Raw genomic sequence first — 19,166 nt, forward strand, 5'->3', positions numbered from 1 at the left:
AGAGAGAGAGACGGGTGTTTTCAGTGCTTTTCACCGCATTTTTACCACATTTTGGCTCTGTTTAGTGCTGGAGGGAGCACAGCCTGTTGTTCGGTCAATGTAGGAGCACTCGCTGCCTGGCCACCTCCGCTTTTAAGCCCTTTTTAATTTTTCTTTCTGAGAGAGAGGGGATGTTGTTCTCTGCATTTTTACCACATTTTGTCATTGTTGAGTGCTGGAGGTGCAGGGTGGAAGGAACACAGGCTCTTGTTCGGACGGTGTAGGAGTACTCGCGGTCTCGCCGCCTCCGGCGCCGCGAGTGCCCCGTAAACAAAACCCTCCGTTTTGTTAGCACGGGCGGCGGGGCCTGCGTGGCGCAGGCAGCCTGAGCCTGCCCCCATCGCCACGACAGCGACCTTTCCGGCCCGCTCCCCCTCCCCTCCCGCCATCACCCCCCGTGAGGGGCGGCGGGAGGTGACCGAGTGCGCCCTTCCCCCCCCCGCCATCCCCGTCCCCTCACGGCGGGGCGGGGCGGGGCCGGGCGCGCGCCCCGGGGCGGGGAGGGCGGCCCGCGCCATCTCCCGCGCAGCCAATGGCGCGCGGCCGGCCCGCGATTCAAACGGCGCGTCCCGGCCAATGGGCGCGCTTGGCGGGCGGGAGAGGGGGCGGGGCCGCGCGCGCGCCCGTAACCGTCGCTCGGCGGGGCGGTTGTTCCCTCAGCGAGAGCGGCGCGCGCTCGGGCCCCGCTCCCGCCGCTCCGCGGAACCGCCTCGGCCCGGCCCGGCGCGGGCGGGCTCCAGGTAACGGGAACGGCGGCGCGCGCGGGCCCGGATGCTCCCGCCTCCCGTCCCTTCCCCTCCCCCCAGCTTTTCCTCGGCGGCTTTCCGGGCGGGAAGCGCTCCGGCCGATCGCTGCGGCCGCGCTCGGGCCTCGCTCCCGGCGGGCGGACGGGCGGCGCGGGCCCTTCTCTCGGGGCACCGGAGGTGGCGGGGCCGAGCCGCCCCCGCTTTGTTCGGCCGCGCCGGGCTCCGAGCGGGAGTAGGCCGCCGAGGGGCGGCGCGGCCCCGCCCTTCCCCCGGGCGGAGGCCCCGCGCCAGGCCCGGGCGGGGCGGGGCCTCCGCCGGCACGTGGGGCCTTCCTGTCAACAGCGCCCGCCGCGCTCGGGCCTCCCTGCGCGCTTTGCTTCCTGCTCGCCGCGATTCCGCTGGGACGCCTCTTGCAAGGGAAGATCCTCGCTTCCCAGCCCGAGGGTTCATGGGTTGTTATTTTTGCCTCGAGGCTTCTTGGTGCTTGTTTCTTTAGTGGTGAAGTTAAGCTGGCTTGGATAGGGATAGTTGCCTCCACTGTTCTGAATGTGCAGAGCTGGAAATGTGGAGAGAATGGTGTTGCTGTAAAGGTCTTCCACAGCTCTCTCTGGTGAATTCAGTAGTAACTTTCTGCGTATTGTTAGCCTTGGCTGTCAGCGTTTTTTTTTTATTTTCCTGCATTTCTGCTTGCATTAAAATGGCTCCCTCCTCTGACATCCAGAATGTTATCTAAGAGTGGTGGCATGTCAGAATTAGTAAATGGAATCACTGAGTGTGTGGGAGGTTTGCTCTACTAAGAGGGAAAGCTTGTTGAGTGTTTAGTTATCTTTAAAACTGTGTACCCAGCTTTTGCTGATGGGGTGTGATCTCTCTGTGGCTACAAGGTAACTGTCATCACTTTCTCCACACTGAAATATCTTCCCACATATCTACTGAGAGAGTCATTAAGAAGACCAGAAATGCATGCATGGGGCAATACATTTCTCAGCCAAGTTTCTTTTAAATTATTTCGTTATTGTCTGAGTCAGCAGAAACTTTTATTCTTTACCAACTTTCAAGCTCCAGGGAGATTTGCATTAATTGGCTTGGCTTGGTACAGGATACAAAGTCCTTTTGAGACCTTCTCTTGGACTCTGGATTCCTAAAGAAAATAGTAATGCTTCAGAAAACACAAATTTCATCTCCTGAATAAGTGACTAAACTTGCAGTTAGGTGTCTGTACAGTGCAGGGTTCATTGTATGAGATAATTTTCTTTGGATTTATGTTTTGAAGCCCTGGGAACTCAAAAGTTCTGCAGAGATACTGGCACTATTATGCCGATGCCAGCTGATACCATGAAAATTATCAGGGGTGTGTAGAACTTGAAAGAGCAGTAAATTAAAAATGTAATCTCTAAACCGAATTTTTTTTAAGGACTTCCTGTCTTTTTTCGATGCTAGTAATTGTGTTTGTTATCTGAACAGATGAAGGCTGCCTTTAAAAGGTGCAGCTTTTTGAAGTGGGATATAAGGAATGAGGATTGCAGACCTCCCTCTCAGGAGGCACTGGGGTGCAGAACAAGTTGATTATTTTTGATAGGGTAAGAAGTTACATTTACTTATTTTAATGTTTCGTGTTTGAGCTTATTATTAAGCTGTAATACTTAAGAAAAAGAATTGAAAATACATAAATTTTACCATTAATAAGATTGTTCATTACTTTTGACTTAGAAGATATTTCCACTTGCTTATTTATTATTTTGGAATCTTGTATTGGTATCTACCTCAGGCTGAAATACACGACATGTATTTAGCTACAGGTCTTCAACCACATATTTCAATTTTTTAAAAGTAACCGCAGCTCCTTTTGAGAACAGGATTGGACAAAATGAAGGTCCTTCTGCCTTTCACAAGAATTAAATAATCGAGTTACTTTTTCTTTGGACTTTGTGTTTGCATACAGAGCTGCTGGATTTTGAAATCTGGCAGAGAATAGCTTTTTATTATCCCTATGAAATTGTATCTAAATTCTGAAGTGGTTGCTATAAATTGGAAAATCTAGTGTACGTGTCCTCAGTAACAACTTCATGAAAAAACGTTACCCTTTTTGAAAAGGATTTACCCTCCAAAATCCCGTTTTTTACAACTTTGTGTGAGGATGGGCCAGCCTGGTCCTGCTCAGGCTCCAGGTTTGCAGCTGATGCCTGAGGTGCTGCCGGTCAGGAGCAGAAATAGTTGGCCGGGGTGTAGGAAAGTGCAGCAAGCGGAGGGGAAATGAAGTCATGGATCAGGGTGTGGCATCTGGGGACAGCTCTGAGCGCACTCAGGGAGCTCCGGTGTTCTACATAAGGAAGAGCACGAGGAAGATGTCGCTGCAAGAGGCTGGCAAAGAGCTGTAGTAGACCTGGATCTCCTAGAGAGCTGCCTTGTGGGTGAGAAACTGGGCAAGGAGACAGAAATGGGGATTGGGTTCAGATTTGGGCAGAGGTGGCAAAGAGGAACTGGTTTGGTGAGCAAGGGCAGAAAAGGCAGAAAATCCACAAAGACTCCAAGATAGAGGGTAAGGAGAGAATGGAGAATTTGAAATGAAAATATGTAAGTCATAAGAAATGGGGCTATGAATTTGAAGGGATTAAGTTGACTGGGATAAAAGAAAGTTGGAAGAGTGAGAATTCAGAAAGAATAAGACAGAAACAAGAAATTGGGACAAGAAGCACGAGTTAGGAGGCTGAAGAGCTGGAATACCACATGCCTAACAACTGACTGGCAAGTGTCAGTGAAACCAAATTTTAAAACTTTTTTTTCTCCTTCAAGTATTATACAACAAAGGAGATGGCCAGATGCTTCTGGTCTGAAGCAGTTTGGAGGATTAGTAATAAAATTCATATGAGGGAATTCTGCTGATTTTTTTTGTTATTTTTTGACTTGGAGAGCTACACAGGTATGAAATTTAACAGCAGCAGCAATGTCATAAAATGCCAGAATCAATGTTTATTGTAAAACCTCACTGAGCACCATCCCCCAATGTGTGATGAAGTTCTGTGATTGAATATTAACAGTATTTTTTTTCCCAAGAATCTTAACTTTTCACTGCAGTTTAGTTACTATGTAATGATTAACTAATTAAAGACTTGTATTTACCTTAGTTTGTGTGGTTTCACTTTCTTATCAAATTTATAAAGCAAACAAGTTAAAATGAAATGCTTTGACACCAACATTTTGTGGTTTGTGTCTTTTCCCTGTCCCTGCCATCCCCTCTGAGTTCCTGTGTTGATTGTACGCATAGTGCTAGTACAAATGTTAGTGTATATTGTACCTTAGTTATGCTAGTCTCACTTGATACATTGAGATTAAAAGTTTATTCTGCTTGGGATATCTGTTTTCAGAAGACAGTGACATAACACAAAGCACTATACAAACAGTTTAAGAGGACTTTACACTTAAAAACAACTAAACAACTTCCTCTAAATTGTAGTTGTGGTTTTTCCCAGCATGCGGTGGGCTGAACCAAGGGTAGTAGTCACTTACACAGTTTGGTAATATCAAATAAAATTCTGGTGATGCAGATGAGGGATAGAATTTAGTTTTTCAGGTTGTTGTGTGAATGTGTGATGCTGTGGAATGCCCTGGAAAAGGCATAATGCTTGGAAAAAACATTATGCCCTTGTGCTTAAAGAGGTGGAAAAGAAAAATATTGAACCCAGACAGGAGCTTAAATTCTGAAGTTTCCTAACTTTTGAGTGTTTGTAGTAATAAATTGAAGAAAGACTGTAATGTGGCTGTACGGTTTGAATAGATTGGGGATGCTTAATGTTTAGAAATCATCACTTCTGTAATTTCTGTAGAACCACAGGAAACGCGGGTTAGAGGACACTTCATTGCCATGTAATTTGCATTTTCCTCTAGATAAGATGGGCTTCATTATGTAATTTTGGTCAAAGATGTGCTTTTCTTGATGATGGAGATTGTATATCATAGTTCAGTACTAGTCTAATACATCTGAATGTTTTTCCAGAACATGCAACTTCAATCTTCTATTTTAAGACTATTTCTTCTATCTGCTGTTGATTTGGAAAAGAGATCACTGCTTTCTTATCACACACCCTTTTCTCTAGGTAAAGTGGGGACTTGTTGCAAGTGTCCCCTTTTCAGTTCCATGATACAGAAGGAAAATAGGGGAAAATGAAGCCTAATGCTTAGCTGTCACGTGGGCTGACTGATTTCTTTTCTAGGGATTCTGTTTGGAAAATGCCAAGCCGGAAGTTTGCTGATGGTGAGGTGGTGATGGGCCGTTGGCCGGGAAGCGTCCTGTACTATGAAGTACAAGTGACCAGTTATGATGATGTAGCTCATCTTTATACTGTCAAGTACAAAGATGGAACTGAACTTGCACTGAAGGAAAGTGATATAAGGGTGAGTACACATGTTCTTAATTATCAGTACTTCAACTTATGACTGGGTAGTTGTTTTGCAAGTTTTTGTTAGCTGTGTCTTCAAGGAATTGGTACTAAGTAAAACTTTATTCCTGTGTGACACCTCAAGCAGAAGTTGAGAATGACCTCATCTTTAAAGTATCGTGGTTGTTTTATTTATGTCCAAAAAATATAATATTTTTGAGAAAAACCAAGTCTGATCTTTCAGGAACTCTATAGCATGATTTTTCATAAAATGGTTTGGCTGCCTTACAAAGGTAGTAATCAATGGGTTGATATTAATTTGATGGTTTTCTATCTTTAAATGAGAAAGTTTGATAAAAAATGGGAAGATGCATTTAAATGTCACTGTAAATATAAACAGTGCATGCCCTTCAAGCACATACTTAAAACATCTGCAAATAGCTTTTATTAGTTCAGGTCCTCAATGGCTTCATGAGGTACTTTGCTCTATTTTTGACAATCACAAACCCTTGAGAAAGGTTCATGTCATATAAGCACATTCCTTCCTCTTTACATATAATATTTTACTTTTTTTGTTAATAATGAAGGCTTTTAAAACTATAGAAGTTTCAGTTGAAAATTAATAATGCAGGAGGAAAAAACCCTGTTTGAATGCTCACTGTAGTTCGTTTCTATGGCCTGTTCTGAAAGCTGCATAGGTTCAAAGCCAGCTTGTATGTCTTTATGTGAACTATAGTGTCACTTCTTGGTGGCAGTGTCCATGCCCAGTAACTGGCCTTCTCTTTTGGGACCAAAATTTTCTGCCTTAAGGTAGGCAACTGTTTTCACTGTTTCACAACTTTCTGACTTGCTACTTCTGCATGTAGGTTAGCAGACTCAAGCTGGGAGAATGCCTTTCTTTTTCATGAAACATTTATGCACTATAAAAGTTGCATTGTGGAAATTTTACATAGGGAAATCAACATTGCAGACTTCACAGAGAAATCAAACAGTGCTTCCGGAGTAAACTGTTCATGAAATTAGTTAGCAGATATAATTAAATGATTAGACTGACTTGGGTTTTTTTAGTGTTGCCTCACACAGATGATGAACCTTGCTATGTGAAATGCATTAATAAAGCTGAGTGGTGGAAGTGAGCAGCCACTGAGGGCTTAAGAGACAGCTCTCAGTTCCTTTCCCTAGGCACAGGATTGAGAGGGTGGTGTGCTTAACAGCTTGGTGCTCACTTTGGTAGTGAGCTTACATCCATATCCTGATTTCTGTAGCTTCAACAGGAATTGCTAGCAGCAGTTGGGCTTGGAACAGGCTTGTTTGGAAATTGCCAGCAAAATGAATATTCTGCAGTTGCTCTTTCTTAGCAGCCTTTGTAGCGCATCAGTAGAGGAAATATGAGACAGATCTATAGAATTGTATGCCAGAGCCCTCATCACAAGAACCCCCCATGTTTCTAAAATTGTTCTCTGGGACATAGATAAGATTTTGCTTTCTTTCCGTCTTTCTTGTAGTCACAGTCATCGTTCAAGCACAGGAAGAGCCAGTCTTCTTCAAGTTCTCCCTCCAGAAGAAGTAGCAGCAGATCTCGCTCTCGCTCTCGGTCTCCTGGCCGGCCAGCAAAGGGCAGGCGTCGTTCTGCTTCCCAAAGCAGGGAGCAAAAAGATGACAAAAAGAAAACCATTCAGGAGACCAGCTTAGCTCTACCGGTATTAGTTTGGTTTGTTGGTGTTTTGTGTGTGGATTTGTTGGATTTTTATTAAAAGAAACTTTTGCTATTTGTGAAAGATTGGTTTTATGCAGACTGGGTTTATCTTTGTAAAAGCCAGCTGTAGTTTCTGTTCCCTGGACAGCATAATTACCAGCAAAAGTAAATCTCAGAACTGCCATTGTTTAATTTAGAAATTGGGTTTCTAGCTTGCAAAGTTTGAGGAAATTCTTGAGAGGTAAACCAAAGTTAGAAAGTTCTGCTTGAATTTGGTGATACTGTGAACTTCTCAGAATCCAAACAAACACAATTTTTAAAATATTTAATATTAAAGTAATTGTTAGCCATGTGCTTCTACTTGTGAAATGGGGCAAAGGAAGTTAGCTTACTTTTAGATGTGTTAATTGGAGCATAGCGGTAGGTATTAGGATTTGAAATAAAATGACTTCTGTTACCATATACGTTTTGTTGCAATAGTAATGGAAAACACACAGTATGGAATATGTAAGTATGAAATATTAATATTGCTGATGGATAATATTGAAAAACTGGTTTCATTATAAAAACTAACCTGTAAGGATTTCTAAGTTTACCAATATATGGTGTCTAGCTGAAATTTATTAGGTTTGTTCTTAGCATTTTTGTGACGATCGAGTGCTAAAAATGGTTCTGATGATCTTTAAGTGAAGAGGAGTAGAGGTGATGTTTCTCTATGAAAAGACAAACAGCATTTCTCCTGCCTCTTGTGCCCTTGAGATGGCTTCTCACTTGTCTGAGACACAGTTCCTGAAACTGGAAATGCATTCTTCTGATCTGTTGAAAATGAACAGGGTTTAGTTAGGTTTCAGCTAAACTAAACCAGATTAATATAAACTAGCTAGATAGGTTTAGTAAATTGCTGCTCTTAGGCACTGAAACAGTTGTGGGGTTTGTTTTGAGCTCCTTTGAGCTGTGTCATCCAGTGCCCGTGGAGCACAATCTGGTTTTAAGTAGTTTTTTAGCCAGCAGCTAGTTTACTTTTTGTACTTTTAACCTTTTGAGATAAAAGGGTTAGAAAGTCTTTGGTGGTTTTGTCCTGGCTTCTGTCTGAGGAGTAGGATTGATCTGTTGGCTCTTGTAAGACTGGAAAGACTGGGTTCTCTTCAACAAAACTTAGTTGAAATAAAACATATGATTCGTGTCTTCCCAGAGCTGTGTAAGCTAGACTCACGAGAATAATTTCTATGAGAAAATTTATTTATTCAAAGGTATTTTATGGAAAAATCAAACTTTCGGTTCTGCAGAACAGCGCCATATATAGGACACTGAAAGCTTAAACTGTGTTTTTTGTTTTGACCAGAAACCGAGTGAGAATAACACCAAAAGGTACAATGGTGAACCTGAAAGTACAGAAAAAAATGCCACATCTTGCATTATATTGGAGGTAGGAACACGGAATTTACTCTTAGCTTTTTGTCACATTCCTAGCTTGGCTCTCTGAGATTCCTTCAAAAGGGCAATACAGTAATCAAGCAGAAATAGAAGGCAACATGAAACTTAGAGGTTAAGTTTGCTGCAGAGAAAGTGATTTTTTTTTTTTGCCTTAGTCCTGATTGGTATGTAATGCCCAGGCATATGGCTGAAGGGAAAGGGGGAGGGTGGCAATGAATGATCTGTACTGAAACTGCTGCTGATCTATAATCACAGCCTAATAGGTTACAGTGCCTGGTTTTAGCAGTCTGTTTATAAAAATAAATAATTATATATTGGTGTTTTACAGTGACTAATAAACCTCTGATGACACTCTGAACTATAAAATATTGGATTAAAACAAAGTAAAATCACTGGGAAACCTTTTAGTAAATTATTTTTATTCATTCACAGGAAAAGTTAAAACCAGACCTGGAAATCAAACGTGTGCTTGAGCAGTACAGCTTGCGTTCGAGGAAAGATGAGAAGAAGAAAGAAGAGATCTATTCAGAGAAAAAGACTTTTGTGGCTGTAAAACCAATTGAGAAAGTACCAACAAAAACAAAGGAGCTGGAGTTTGGGGGAAGAATTGGTATGTGTACAAATTGCCTTAATAGTTGAAAAGTAGTAGTATTTTGTGGATTTTTACTTATTGACCATGCTGTTGCATCAAGAACTGCTTTTTCGACTTTGGCTACAGAATTCAGAGTAAAATTGTTGTGTTTCACTTGATTTGGTGGCAAAGAACTGTTATTGCTCTTGGTTCATATGTGAAATACAGCAAAGATCTTGTGCCATCCCTTGCCACAGTGAGATTTAAGTATTTCTAGATTAAATTTAAGAATAACCAGCGAAGCTTTTACATTTTCAAAATTTAGGTGTTTGAAACTTGACAGTAAAGTATTTTTTAGACAGTTTTTGGAATATTTTTGAAGGGATGCAATGAGTGTGATCCCGTGGTAGATGACCTTGTATGGGAGTGAGAATAATGCCCCTGTGTACTGTTACATGACTATGAGATTGCTGCTGTCTTCTTGTTCAGGAGAAAATAATAACAACCTCTTCTTTGTTATTTAATATTGAACTTTTTTAGTGAGATTGAAAGTGGTTTTTTTTTTTATTTTCTATACTTACCTTCTAACATGCCATGATGTCTGTTTACAGGGACCTTCATGCTGGTACTTCTCATGCCTGCTACTGTATTCTACTTGCTGTTGGCATGCAAACAAGATGATCCAAGTCTTCTGAACTTCCCTCCTCTGCCAGCACTGGAGAGTCTTTGGGATGGGAGGGTGTTTGGTATCTTTCTTCTGTGGTTTTTCCTTCAAGTTGCATTTTACTTCTTGCCAATTGGAAAGGTAGGCTGTTGGGAGCAATTGGGTCTCCATAGACAACTAAATTGTAGTAAGCTGAAAGGTGGGGTAGGTTCTAAAGGCAGTTTGAAAGCAATTTAATGAGTTTTTCATAATAAACTGGAATATGGCTGCTGCAGATTTCTGTAGGCTTAAAACAGCACAGTTGGTTAAGCATTTTTGCATTTCAGAGCCTTTCAGTAGAGAGAGCAGAAGGCATTTCATAGGCATTGATTTCGAAGTGTGGATAAACTTTCCTTGATAGAGTTCTAGAAGAACTTTAGATATCTGACTTCTAATTTCACAAACTATTTCAATACTTAGTTTCTTATGGATATCCAGCATTTTGGAATGCAATCCTCATTTACAGGAATCTAGAAACCATTCTAGCCATATGTATGTATATTGGGCAAAGGCTCTCCTTTCCTCTGTTGTGACTTGAAGGTTAGTGTCAGATTCCGAAAGGACGCTCTGAAGTAGATCAATCATATTTTATTGCTGTACATATCCACCGTGATTGGAGAAGTTCTGCTTTCTTGAAGCTGGTTAGGAAGAGGTTTATTTTTAAAAATGTTATTATTTAAAACTGTTAATCTTTTTCATTTGCTATCCAGAGTGTGTTTTTCAGAACAATGCAGGAGCTTCAGGTTTGAGTGTGTGTTGCTTTGACTGAATGTCTTGCTGACAGAGTTGAACTTGGGTTTTCCTCCCTTGAAGAGCCCACAGAAAATACTTTGTTGAGCATTTATATTTTATTCTTCTTAGGTTGTAGAAGGCCTGCCTCTTTCCACTGGAAGGAAACTGCAGTACCGAATAAATGGTAAGCATGTTGCAGCTACTCCTAAGCTGATTCCATTGTGTGATTTGCAGTGGTTAGCACCATAAAATACAAATGTTGAAAGATAGGGTTTGACCAGAGAGCGTATCTGTTGTAACTCTTGGATAAAATGGGATAAGCCTTTTTCTTGGAAAAAGGTGGTTAGCAATCATCAGGAACTAAGTGCCTCAAGAGCAAGACCTGACACTGAACAGGGGTGGTAGTGGAATCCAAATACTACATTAAAAAGCTGATTTTTCTCATAGTCTGGTAAGATGCACCATTTTAAAGTTGGAATAGGGCTGTAAGCAACAAACAAGGGGAATTACATCCTGTGAAAGTGAGTCTTATTGAGGCTCTCTCATACCTGTCTTGATTTTGGACTTTCGTCTATAGTCATTCCATAGTGCTACAATTCTTCTGCGTTCTGATAAAGGGAGGAAATAAGCTACATAATTTGGATTATTTAAAAAAATTGCATTGTCTTGGTGCTTTGAAGGCTAATTTTAAAAGCAAATTTAAAAGCCTTCTTGAGGAAAATAAAGGACAGGAGGCACTGGGTGCAAAGTGAAGTACAGGAGGTTCCATCTGAACTAGACCAGATGAGCTCTGGAGGTTCCTTCTAACCTCACCCCCTGTGACCGTGTGAAGGGATCCATAGAAAGTCCTTAGCTGAGGGCAGCAGAGACCTGCCTGCTCCTGTTTGGGCATCAATCCATTCTGCAGGAAATTATATAATGCTTTTTCTCTTCAAGCTAGGTCTTACAAGCTCTCTGAGATAAGCATTATACCCTTGATGCTCAGCTACCTTAGGTGGCATAAAAGAAACAGGATGGCTCCTGTGACAGTGTTGGAAACAAAAAGTTTTAATAAAAGCCAAAAATAAAAAAGCTCTTTACAGAGAAAAACTGAGTCAGGGCAAGAGGTTCTTGCTCCTGCTAAAACACTTAATAAAAGCGATTACTTCTTTTGTTCTCTTTTTCTAGTGAATTTCTTAGGCGGGACTCTTTGGCTTCTGTCCAATTAGCTATCCTTAAGTTTGAGGTGAAGTCCGTAAGGTCTTGTGAGGTGTCTTTTAACCAAATTGAGGAGAGAAATTTCTGGGCTTTTTTCCTTTTTAAGGGAACAAAGGGTAACTTGTTTAGCCCATCAACAAGGGGCACATTCCTACAATTATACTCTCAACGTATGCAAGAGTTTTTGTGTTCAAGATTTGACTTTATAAGTCATTTCAATACTTGAATTACTGCTATCTTTATCAAGGTGTATATGAAGATAATTCAAAGATGAGAATATGGTTGTCTCTGCTGTCCCACAGATAAGACTTTGTGACCTGCTCTCATTATCTGTTAGTCCATTTTTTTCACTAAAATCTGAAATTGGATTGCTATGGCATAAAAAAATTGAGAAGTATTCAGTGTTCCTGCCTCCTGTCCTTTTGGTGAGCAGAGTTTCAGGGCTTAGAGTCTCTTAGTTATATTGCTGTGCCCTCGAGGTTTGAGCTATGGGATGTCCAAGATGTTACTGGAATACGGACAAGTATTGGGAGAAGTAGAAGTGCAGAAAGGTTGGATTAGGTAGGTCCTACTAAAATTATAAATTGTTTTTTTTTTTTTCTCTTGACTAATATGTCTTTCTTCTACATCCTTTAGGGTTTTATGCTTTTATTTTGACTGCTGCAATTATTGGAGTTTTATTATACTTTCAATTTGAGCTTCATTATTTGTACTATCACCTCATGCAGTTTGCAGTGTCAGCTGCAGCTTTTTCTTTGGCACTGAGCATTTATCTGTATGTTCGATCCCTGAAAGCACCTGAGGAAGAGCTAGCACCAGGTGGAAATTCTGGTGAGTTAGAACATTCTGGATAATTTCTTCCCAGTTGTTTGCTAGAGTTTCATTTCTACAAATTAAAGGCTAGATTTGGGGCTGGTTATTATAATACTATAATGCTGTGACTTTTACTTTTTTTTTTTTTTTTGCAAACTGTCCCAGATGTCATGAATTCAGATTCAGGGCATGGTATTTTCCTTCTTGTCCACGTTTTTGGTGGATGGGTAATTGTCACAGCTAAAGGGAATTATTTTCCCAGACAAAAGCAATTAAATAGGAGAAAATGTAAAGTTTAATGCCATATGATCATGTTCATAGATAGTGTGATGTGAGCTTCAGGATAAGGCTGAAAATAAAGAAGGAACAAGTGTCAGAGAGAACTTCTGAAGTGGTTAATCCTCCTAATCAATAAAATATTAGGGCATCTTAAAATACAAACTATATAGATTTTAGTTTTTATTTTGCACATATTCTTTTTTTTTTCTTTTTTGCCAGTCTGAAGGCTTTTAAAAATTTGTAATGAGAGAACATTCGTGGAAAGTGGGATTTTGTTTATGGGGAGGAGTGTAGTGGCAGATAAGAGTATTGCTAACAGAGCTTGTGTCTTACTGCAGGGTATTTTATTTATGATTTTTTTACTGGACATGAATTAAACCCTCGTATTGGCAGTTTTGACCTCAAATACTTCTGTGAGTTGCGTCCAGGATTAATTGGCTGGGTGAGTCAGTAGTCTGAGTTATTTTATTTGCTTAAATATTACACTGAGGGATTTTTTTACACACAAACACAGATATAATTGATATTAAGGATATATATATATATATATATATATATATATATATATATATATATATATATATATATATATAAATACTTATAAATGAGTACTGAAAAACAATTCCATGTTGCTAGTTTTTTAATGACTTTATTCATTTGAAGGAAATTTCTGACTTCTTTTGTTTTGTGGCAAATAAAAACCTATTTTAAAGTATCCATATGTTGAGGTTATACAGCTTCAAAAATGTGGTTAGTTGCAAACTGACTCGTGAAATAGTTTATTTTTTTTAACTTAAACATTAGTCAAAATACCTGTGTTCAAATGTCCTGTAGTGTAATAGAAAATACCACTTTCTGTAGAAGTAAATTTTTAAAGAGAATTGTTTCTAACCTAGGTTGTTATAAACTTGGCAATGCTCTTGGCTGAGATGAAGATATACAATCTCAGTGTGCCATCCCTGTCCATGATTCTTGTGAACAGCTTCCAGCTTCTCTATGTGGTGGATGCTCTTTGGAATGAGGTGAATACCCATCCCCTTCACCTGTTTCCGTTTCTAATTACACTGTTAAGAAAAGGAGGCTTTGGAAATGCTAAAATTCCTTCCTTCTTGTTTCTAGGAAGCTGTTTTGACTACAATGGATATTACCCATGATGGATTTGGATTCATGCTGGCATTTGGAGATCTGGTGTGGGTTCCATTTGTCTACAGCCTGCAGGCCTTCTACTTAGTGGGTCATCCCACCACAATTACTTGGCCTGTTGCTGCAGGAATTACTGTTCTGAACTGTAAGTTACACTAAATGTCATTGTTACTCTTGGTTACAACATAGTTCTGATTCTGTTTCTTCAGAGACGGGCGGTGAAGCTTTAGCTCAGATGCAGCAGTCATTATCTGGCTACTGTGAATACAGAGAATATAATAAATTCTCATTTTAGCAAATGAAGGATAGGTGAGGCTCTGAACACCTAATTGTTCTGTTGAGAGGCAGCTCTAGGTAGGTGCTGTCTGGAGTTGAAAAAGTGACCTAACATATTTTGAGTTTAATAGATGCCTTTTTAAGTCAATCTGAGCAACTAGTTAAAAAAAAATATCAGTACCTTGTTGGCTATGCTCTACTGAACCTAGGGAAAAAGTAACTATTTGCACTATTTGTATCTCCTTCCCTGATGGCCATAGTTACAAACATATGTCAGTAGAAAACACCTTTTTTCATCAAAGCTGAATGCTTTGAGAAAAGATCTCGCATCTTTAGGCAACCTTAAATTTGCACCAACATAGCCTGGTTGTCCCTGTTGTCTGAATAGGAAACCCAAAAAACCCCACTCATATTTTGTAGACACGACAAAGAATTGGAAATATGAGAAGACACACAACTTAATATGTGCAATACTGAAAAACAAAATAATTTTTTTCATCTTCACCTAATGTTTTTTTTTTGGGTTTCCATTTTTTTTTAATAATACCTTTATTCAAAGTATGTCGTGATCATCTTTTTTCAATGCAACTTTGGAAAAAGCAAGTTTAAGCTGCTGCATGAAAATTTTGGGGGATTTGAATTTCAAACCCAGATAATTCATTGCCTGGTTCTTTTATTATCATGATCTTGTAAACGAGTTGTCAGTTTATGGAGTAGGTACTGTAACAAAGTGCTAGGCTGCAAAATAGAGCTGTAATCATACAAAGTGCAGCACATCACCTTATGTGAATTTCAAACTCAGTCTTGCATTAAAAAACTCAGAGATGTAAAAGAGATGTGAAAATAAAGGTTCCTCAGAATCTCTTCAAAGTTAGTCAGTAACAAGAAGGAGCATGGAATGCAGGTTTCCAGTGGCATTTGTCTTGTTAGAGGTCTGAGAACAGAAAATACCAGTTGAATCTCTGGGGAAAAGACTTTGATGGATTAAGTGTGGCAAAGGGCATGCAAGTCCTTCTGTTGAAGCTGAGAATATTGGAGAATACTGAAAATGCAAAGTACATCATGTTTATTTTTAGGTATTGGATATTACATATTCCGTAGTGCAAATTCTCAGAAGAACAATTTCCGGCGGAATCCAGCAGATCCCAAATTGGCCAGTGAGTACATTTTTTATTCCATTGCCTGGGATTTTATTCAATGGCTCTTTGTAGTATTTAAATACATATTTCAGTCACTGCATTGACCACAATACTCTCTTCCCAGATCTGAAATTTATACCCACTGCAACTGGAAAAGGGCTTCTTGTCACGGGTTGGTGGGGTTTTGTTCGTCACCCTAATTACCTTGGTGACATCATCATGGCTCTGGCATGGTCCCTACCCTGTGGTGAGTTTCTGAGACTAAAGTGGATTTTAGCAAAAATGCTTTTGTTTGGCCTCTGTCTGGGTTTGAAATTCCAAGTGGTAATTATTTAAGATAGTAAACCCTATTGAATGGCAGATTTCTGTGTCATAAGTCTAATGGAACACATTTTTACTTCCATTTTACCCGTAACTTGCTGCAGATTTGACATATACTGAATATTTTGCTCATCTTTCTGACACTTTATCATTCAATAACCATGGGACTTACTTGCTAATTAGCTGTTCTTTAAATTTTTAGGCTAGTGAGTGTGTTTGTAGCTGAAGTTCCCCAAAAGTGGGAGTTTACTTGGAGACAAGGGCCACCACAAACAAATTGTCTTTCAGCGTGTTTGTTAGTAATACACAGTGTTCCTTGTACTGGGACCCCAGAGGTGGACACAACACTCGGGTGGGGTCTCAGGAGAACAGAGTAGTGGGTTAGAATCAGAACCTGCTGCCACAGTCATCCTGGTGCAGCCCAGAATACAGCTGGCTTTTTGGGCTGCAGTCTGGGTCCTTTCCAGTTCTTTTTGTGCACAAGTCAAGTGGAGTGCTCTGAGCAAAGCTGGACTCATGTCTGCAGCCAAAATATGGGAACCTTGGTGTGGGGCAGTTTGGTGGTGCAGAAATTTGACTGGAAATCTGGTTTTGATAACTGAAGAACTTTAAATGACAGTAACACTTAAATATGTACTAGCTTTGCATGCATTGAGAGTGAAATTGGTAGGTTTTGTGACTCTAAATTTTAAGAATTTATTTCTGTGGGTTTGTGGGTCTTTTTCTATCTGCATGTGTTGCACTGTCCTGTTGAATATTCAATGCTTTAGTATAAAATGCTTCAGCCTTGAACAGGAGTGAGTCACCAGCTTTGAGCATGTTAATAGCTACCACCTCTAGATTTTTGTCCTGTATCTAAGTCAACTTTCTCCCTTTGCAGGTTTTAATCATATTTTACCCTATTTCTACGTGATCTATTTCATCTGCTTGCTTGTCCATCGAGAGGCTCGTGATGAACACCACTGCAAGCAGAAGTATGGCTTGGCCTGGGAGCGGTATTGCCAGCGCGTCCCGTACCGCATATTCCCCTACATCTACTAGAGCACTCCAGGGGCCTGATGGGCAAATTATTGCTACAGATAGATTCCTTGCAGAGAGAAAGATACCTCTTACCTTTGCACTTGGTCATTTGTTATTTAGGCTTTTAAAGAAAACAAAGCAAACAAACCCCAACCAAACATTGGAGTGCGAGGAAGGTGTTACTTACTAGTAGACTTCAAGATGTGAGTTATGTGAACTGACTGTGACTTCAATTTTTAAAAAATTGTGAATTTTCAAAACTCTTTGAGCCCTAATTTTTCAAGCTAAATTTTATCTAGAATTCTGAGTTTACATTTTTTATTACATTTAATTAAGCACTGTGATGTAAAGTATATTATTTTCTTAATACAATAAATGCTGAAATTCCATCCAGTTCATTTTTTGGTTTTACTCATACCATCTAACTTGAGATGTCCAATTTAGTTGCCTGAATTGGAGGAGCAGCAGGGTCTTTTTAGTCAGTAGAGCTGGAAGCAGAGGATGTGACCGACGTGAGGGGCCTGCAGCCCCACGGCCAAAGCTGGCACAGCTCAGCTGCATGGTTGTTCCCCTCCTTTCATTGATGATTTTTTTTTTTTTGGTCAGAGAGGCTCAGCTGGCCCCTCCTGCCCTGTACCTGCAGGAGGATAAAGAGATGGAATTAGGAGAAGGGGCACATCTGTTCCTTCTCCCACCCCACATTGTTGAGGCAGTTCCAGGAATGCCCAGGGGCAGCCTGAGCCACTGCCTGGCAGTGCCCCTGGCCCTGGAGATGGAAGCCATGCTTGTGGCTCACACTCCTGGAGGGAGATAAAACACTTTCTGTGGCTGTGGAAGGGAGTAGTGAGCCCTCAGCTTGCCTCTAGCATTGAACATGGGGTAAAAAGCATGCAGTGTCTGCCTGTTGGGCACAAAAGGATAAAGTGACCACAGTTGGCTCCTTCTGATCTTTGTAAATTAAGTCTTAATGTACTATAGTGTTTACCAAGTGTGTATAATAAAGCCTCCATGTTTTTGCTGTACAGTATATGGGTTTGAAAAATGCAACAGCTTTTTTAGAAACAGGAGAAATCAGTAACTAAACCAATTTCCAGTAATTTTTAAGAAGTTAATTGAATAAAGGGTTTTGTAAATTAATGTAGTTAATTCTTGAAACAATTGAAGTGTTCATTTAAATATTTGTATTGACAGATATGCTATGAAAATATAGGAAATACTCCTCAATCCAAAGTTGTTTTTTGGTTTCTTTTTGTTTTTAATTTGGCATTGCTACCTCATACGTAGGTGTTGCCTTTTGTACTGTTGCAGATAGAGAAATAGCTATTTTTTTGCTATTGCTATTTAAAACAACATTTTTTACATGAGCCTGTGGTTAAACTCAACCACTTTCTAATATATTTTTGTATATATTTGACTTTTTCACTAATGTATGTGCTCTGGTCACTAGCTGTGTTCTTTGTCTAACTGGCTGTAAATTATATGCCCTTGTGCTATTTACTTCATAAGTAGAACAATTTTACTGAAATACTCTTGCTTAATTAATTAGCTTTTATTCTGTTGTCACAAGTAAGAGGTTTTCACACACTTTGTACATGAGGTTTATAGCACAAATTGCCCTAAAAAGCTTATTAGAATATTAAATAAACTGCAGATACTTCTGCACTTGCTTGCAGGAGTGTTTCTAATAAATTGGAATGTTATTTATCAGTTTTTTTCAGTTATTTTAAAATGATCGTGTAATTGAAATCTAGCATGTGATTTTTTAAAAAATAAAATAACCTATTTTGTACATGGGCATTTTTTAAAGATAATTGTACAATTGAAGTGTATATAATGTAGCTTGATTGTTGGTGTTGTACGGAAATTGTTTTAAGACAAGTACTTTGATTGCTGGCAGAAAATAGCAGTGCCTCTAACAAGACTCGAGAGAATTCACTCCTGTGAAGCAGCAGATTAAACTGGGATATTGCTGTTTTCAATCCTTGCTGAGTGAATTTATGGGAAATGGAGAAATCATTAAATGGCCCTGGTGTGCAGCTGGTGTTTTAAAATCTGCTGAAGGAAGGGGACACTTTGATTCCTCAGCCTGTGAAGCAGGAGCTGCTTCTGCTGCTGTTCCCAGTTTTATCTGTTGCCACCCAAGGTTGTTCAAATGTCACTTGGAGCCCTTGTCTTTCAGAATCTGATCCTGACCAATGGCAACTTCATTTACATGCTGAATTTTATGTGACTTTGATTTTGAAGTAACTGTTTTTAATATCAACAAGCCCATGAGCTAAAATAAAGGTTTTGCTTAAAACTAAGTATTGCATTTTTTCCAGTTCATGGGGATGTCTGATAAAAATCACATTGATTTTATTTATTTAGTACAGGTGTGAGTTTACTGAAGTTCCTGTTGTACCTGTGTTTGTGTGCTGAGTGTTACAAGCTCATGTGGTGCTTCTTTTAGTCTGCCTGGGCATTTTTTTCTTCTCTTCTACTCCAAAAATAAACTTAATTTCAGCTCTAAAAACAGAATTAACACTCAATTTGCCTATAGGATATTGTATTTTCCCGCACAGCTGCTATTAGAAGTCAAAACCAATCCCAATTAGGCTGTAGGCATAAAGTGTTACTGCACAGGAAATAAATGTAAGTTTGACCTACAAGGCTGTAGTGGAAATATGATACAGGAACAGGAA

General features: G+C 39.9%; 1 protein-coding gene across 5 annotated transcripts; it reads left to right on the forward strand.

The window, feature by feature from the left end:
* Positions 1–673: 673 nt before the first annotated feature.
* Positions 674–18,788, forward strand: LBR (lamin B receptor). 5 transcript variants are annotated; one of them, XM_085575917.1, is made up of 16 exons: positions 674–779; positions 2,250–2,365; positions 4,780–4,879; positions 4,997–5,177; positions 6,667–6,861; positions 8,200–8,283; positions 8,724–8,901; positions 9,474–9,667; positions 10,427–10,481; positions 12,131–12,325; positions 12,925–13,028; positions 13,483–13,608; positions 13,706–13,874; positions 15,082–15,162; positions 15,269–15,391; positions 16,346–18,788. In XM_085575917.1, the coding sequence occupies exons 4-16, from the start codon at positions 5,013–5,015 to the stop codon at positions 16,504–16,506; spliced, it is 1,830 nt and encodes a 609-aa protein (XP_085432043.1). In that variant the 5' UTR covers positions 674–779; positions 2,250–2,365; positions 4,780–4,879; positions 4,997–5,012; the 3' UTR covers positions 16,507–18,788. The 5 variants fall into 5 exon arrangements, with proteins under 5 accessions (XP_085432043.1, XP_085432042.1, XP_085432041.1 ...); XM_085575916.1 differs by lacking the exon at positions 4,780–4,879; XM_085575915.1 differs by lacking the exon at positions 2,250–2,365.
* The last annotated feature ends 378 nt before the right edge of the window (positions 18,789–19,166 follow it).

This window comes from Lonchura striata, chromosome 3 (assembly GCF_050655825.1).
Source record: "Lonchura striata isolate lonStrDom1 chromosome 3, ASM5065582v1, whole genome shotgun sequence".
In the NCBI taxonomy this organism is placed as follows: Eukaryota; Metazoa; Chordata; class Aves; order Passeriformes; family Estrildidae; genus Lonchura; species Lonchura striata.

What these genes read in the sequence shown, in the direction of transcription:
- LBR (XM_085575917.1), top strand. Translation starts at nt 5,013, where the DNA reads ATGCCAAGCCGGAAGTTTGCTGATGGTGAGGTGGTGATGGGCCGTTGG. An exon ending in AGACCAGCTTAGCTCTACCG is followed by an intron (nt 6,862 to 8,199) that starts GTATTAGTTTGG and finishes TGTTTTGACCAG; the next exon opens with AAACCGAGTGAGAATAACAC. An exon ending in AGCAGATCCCAAATTGGCCA is followed by an intron (nt 15,163 to 15,268) that starts GTGAGTACATTT and finishes CTCTCTTCCCAG; the next exon opens with ATCTGAAATTTATACCCACT.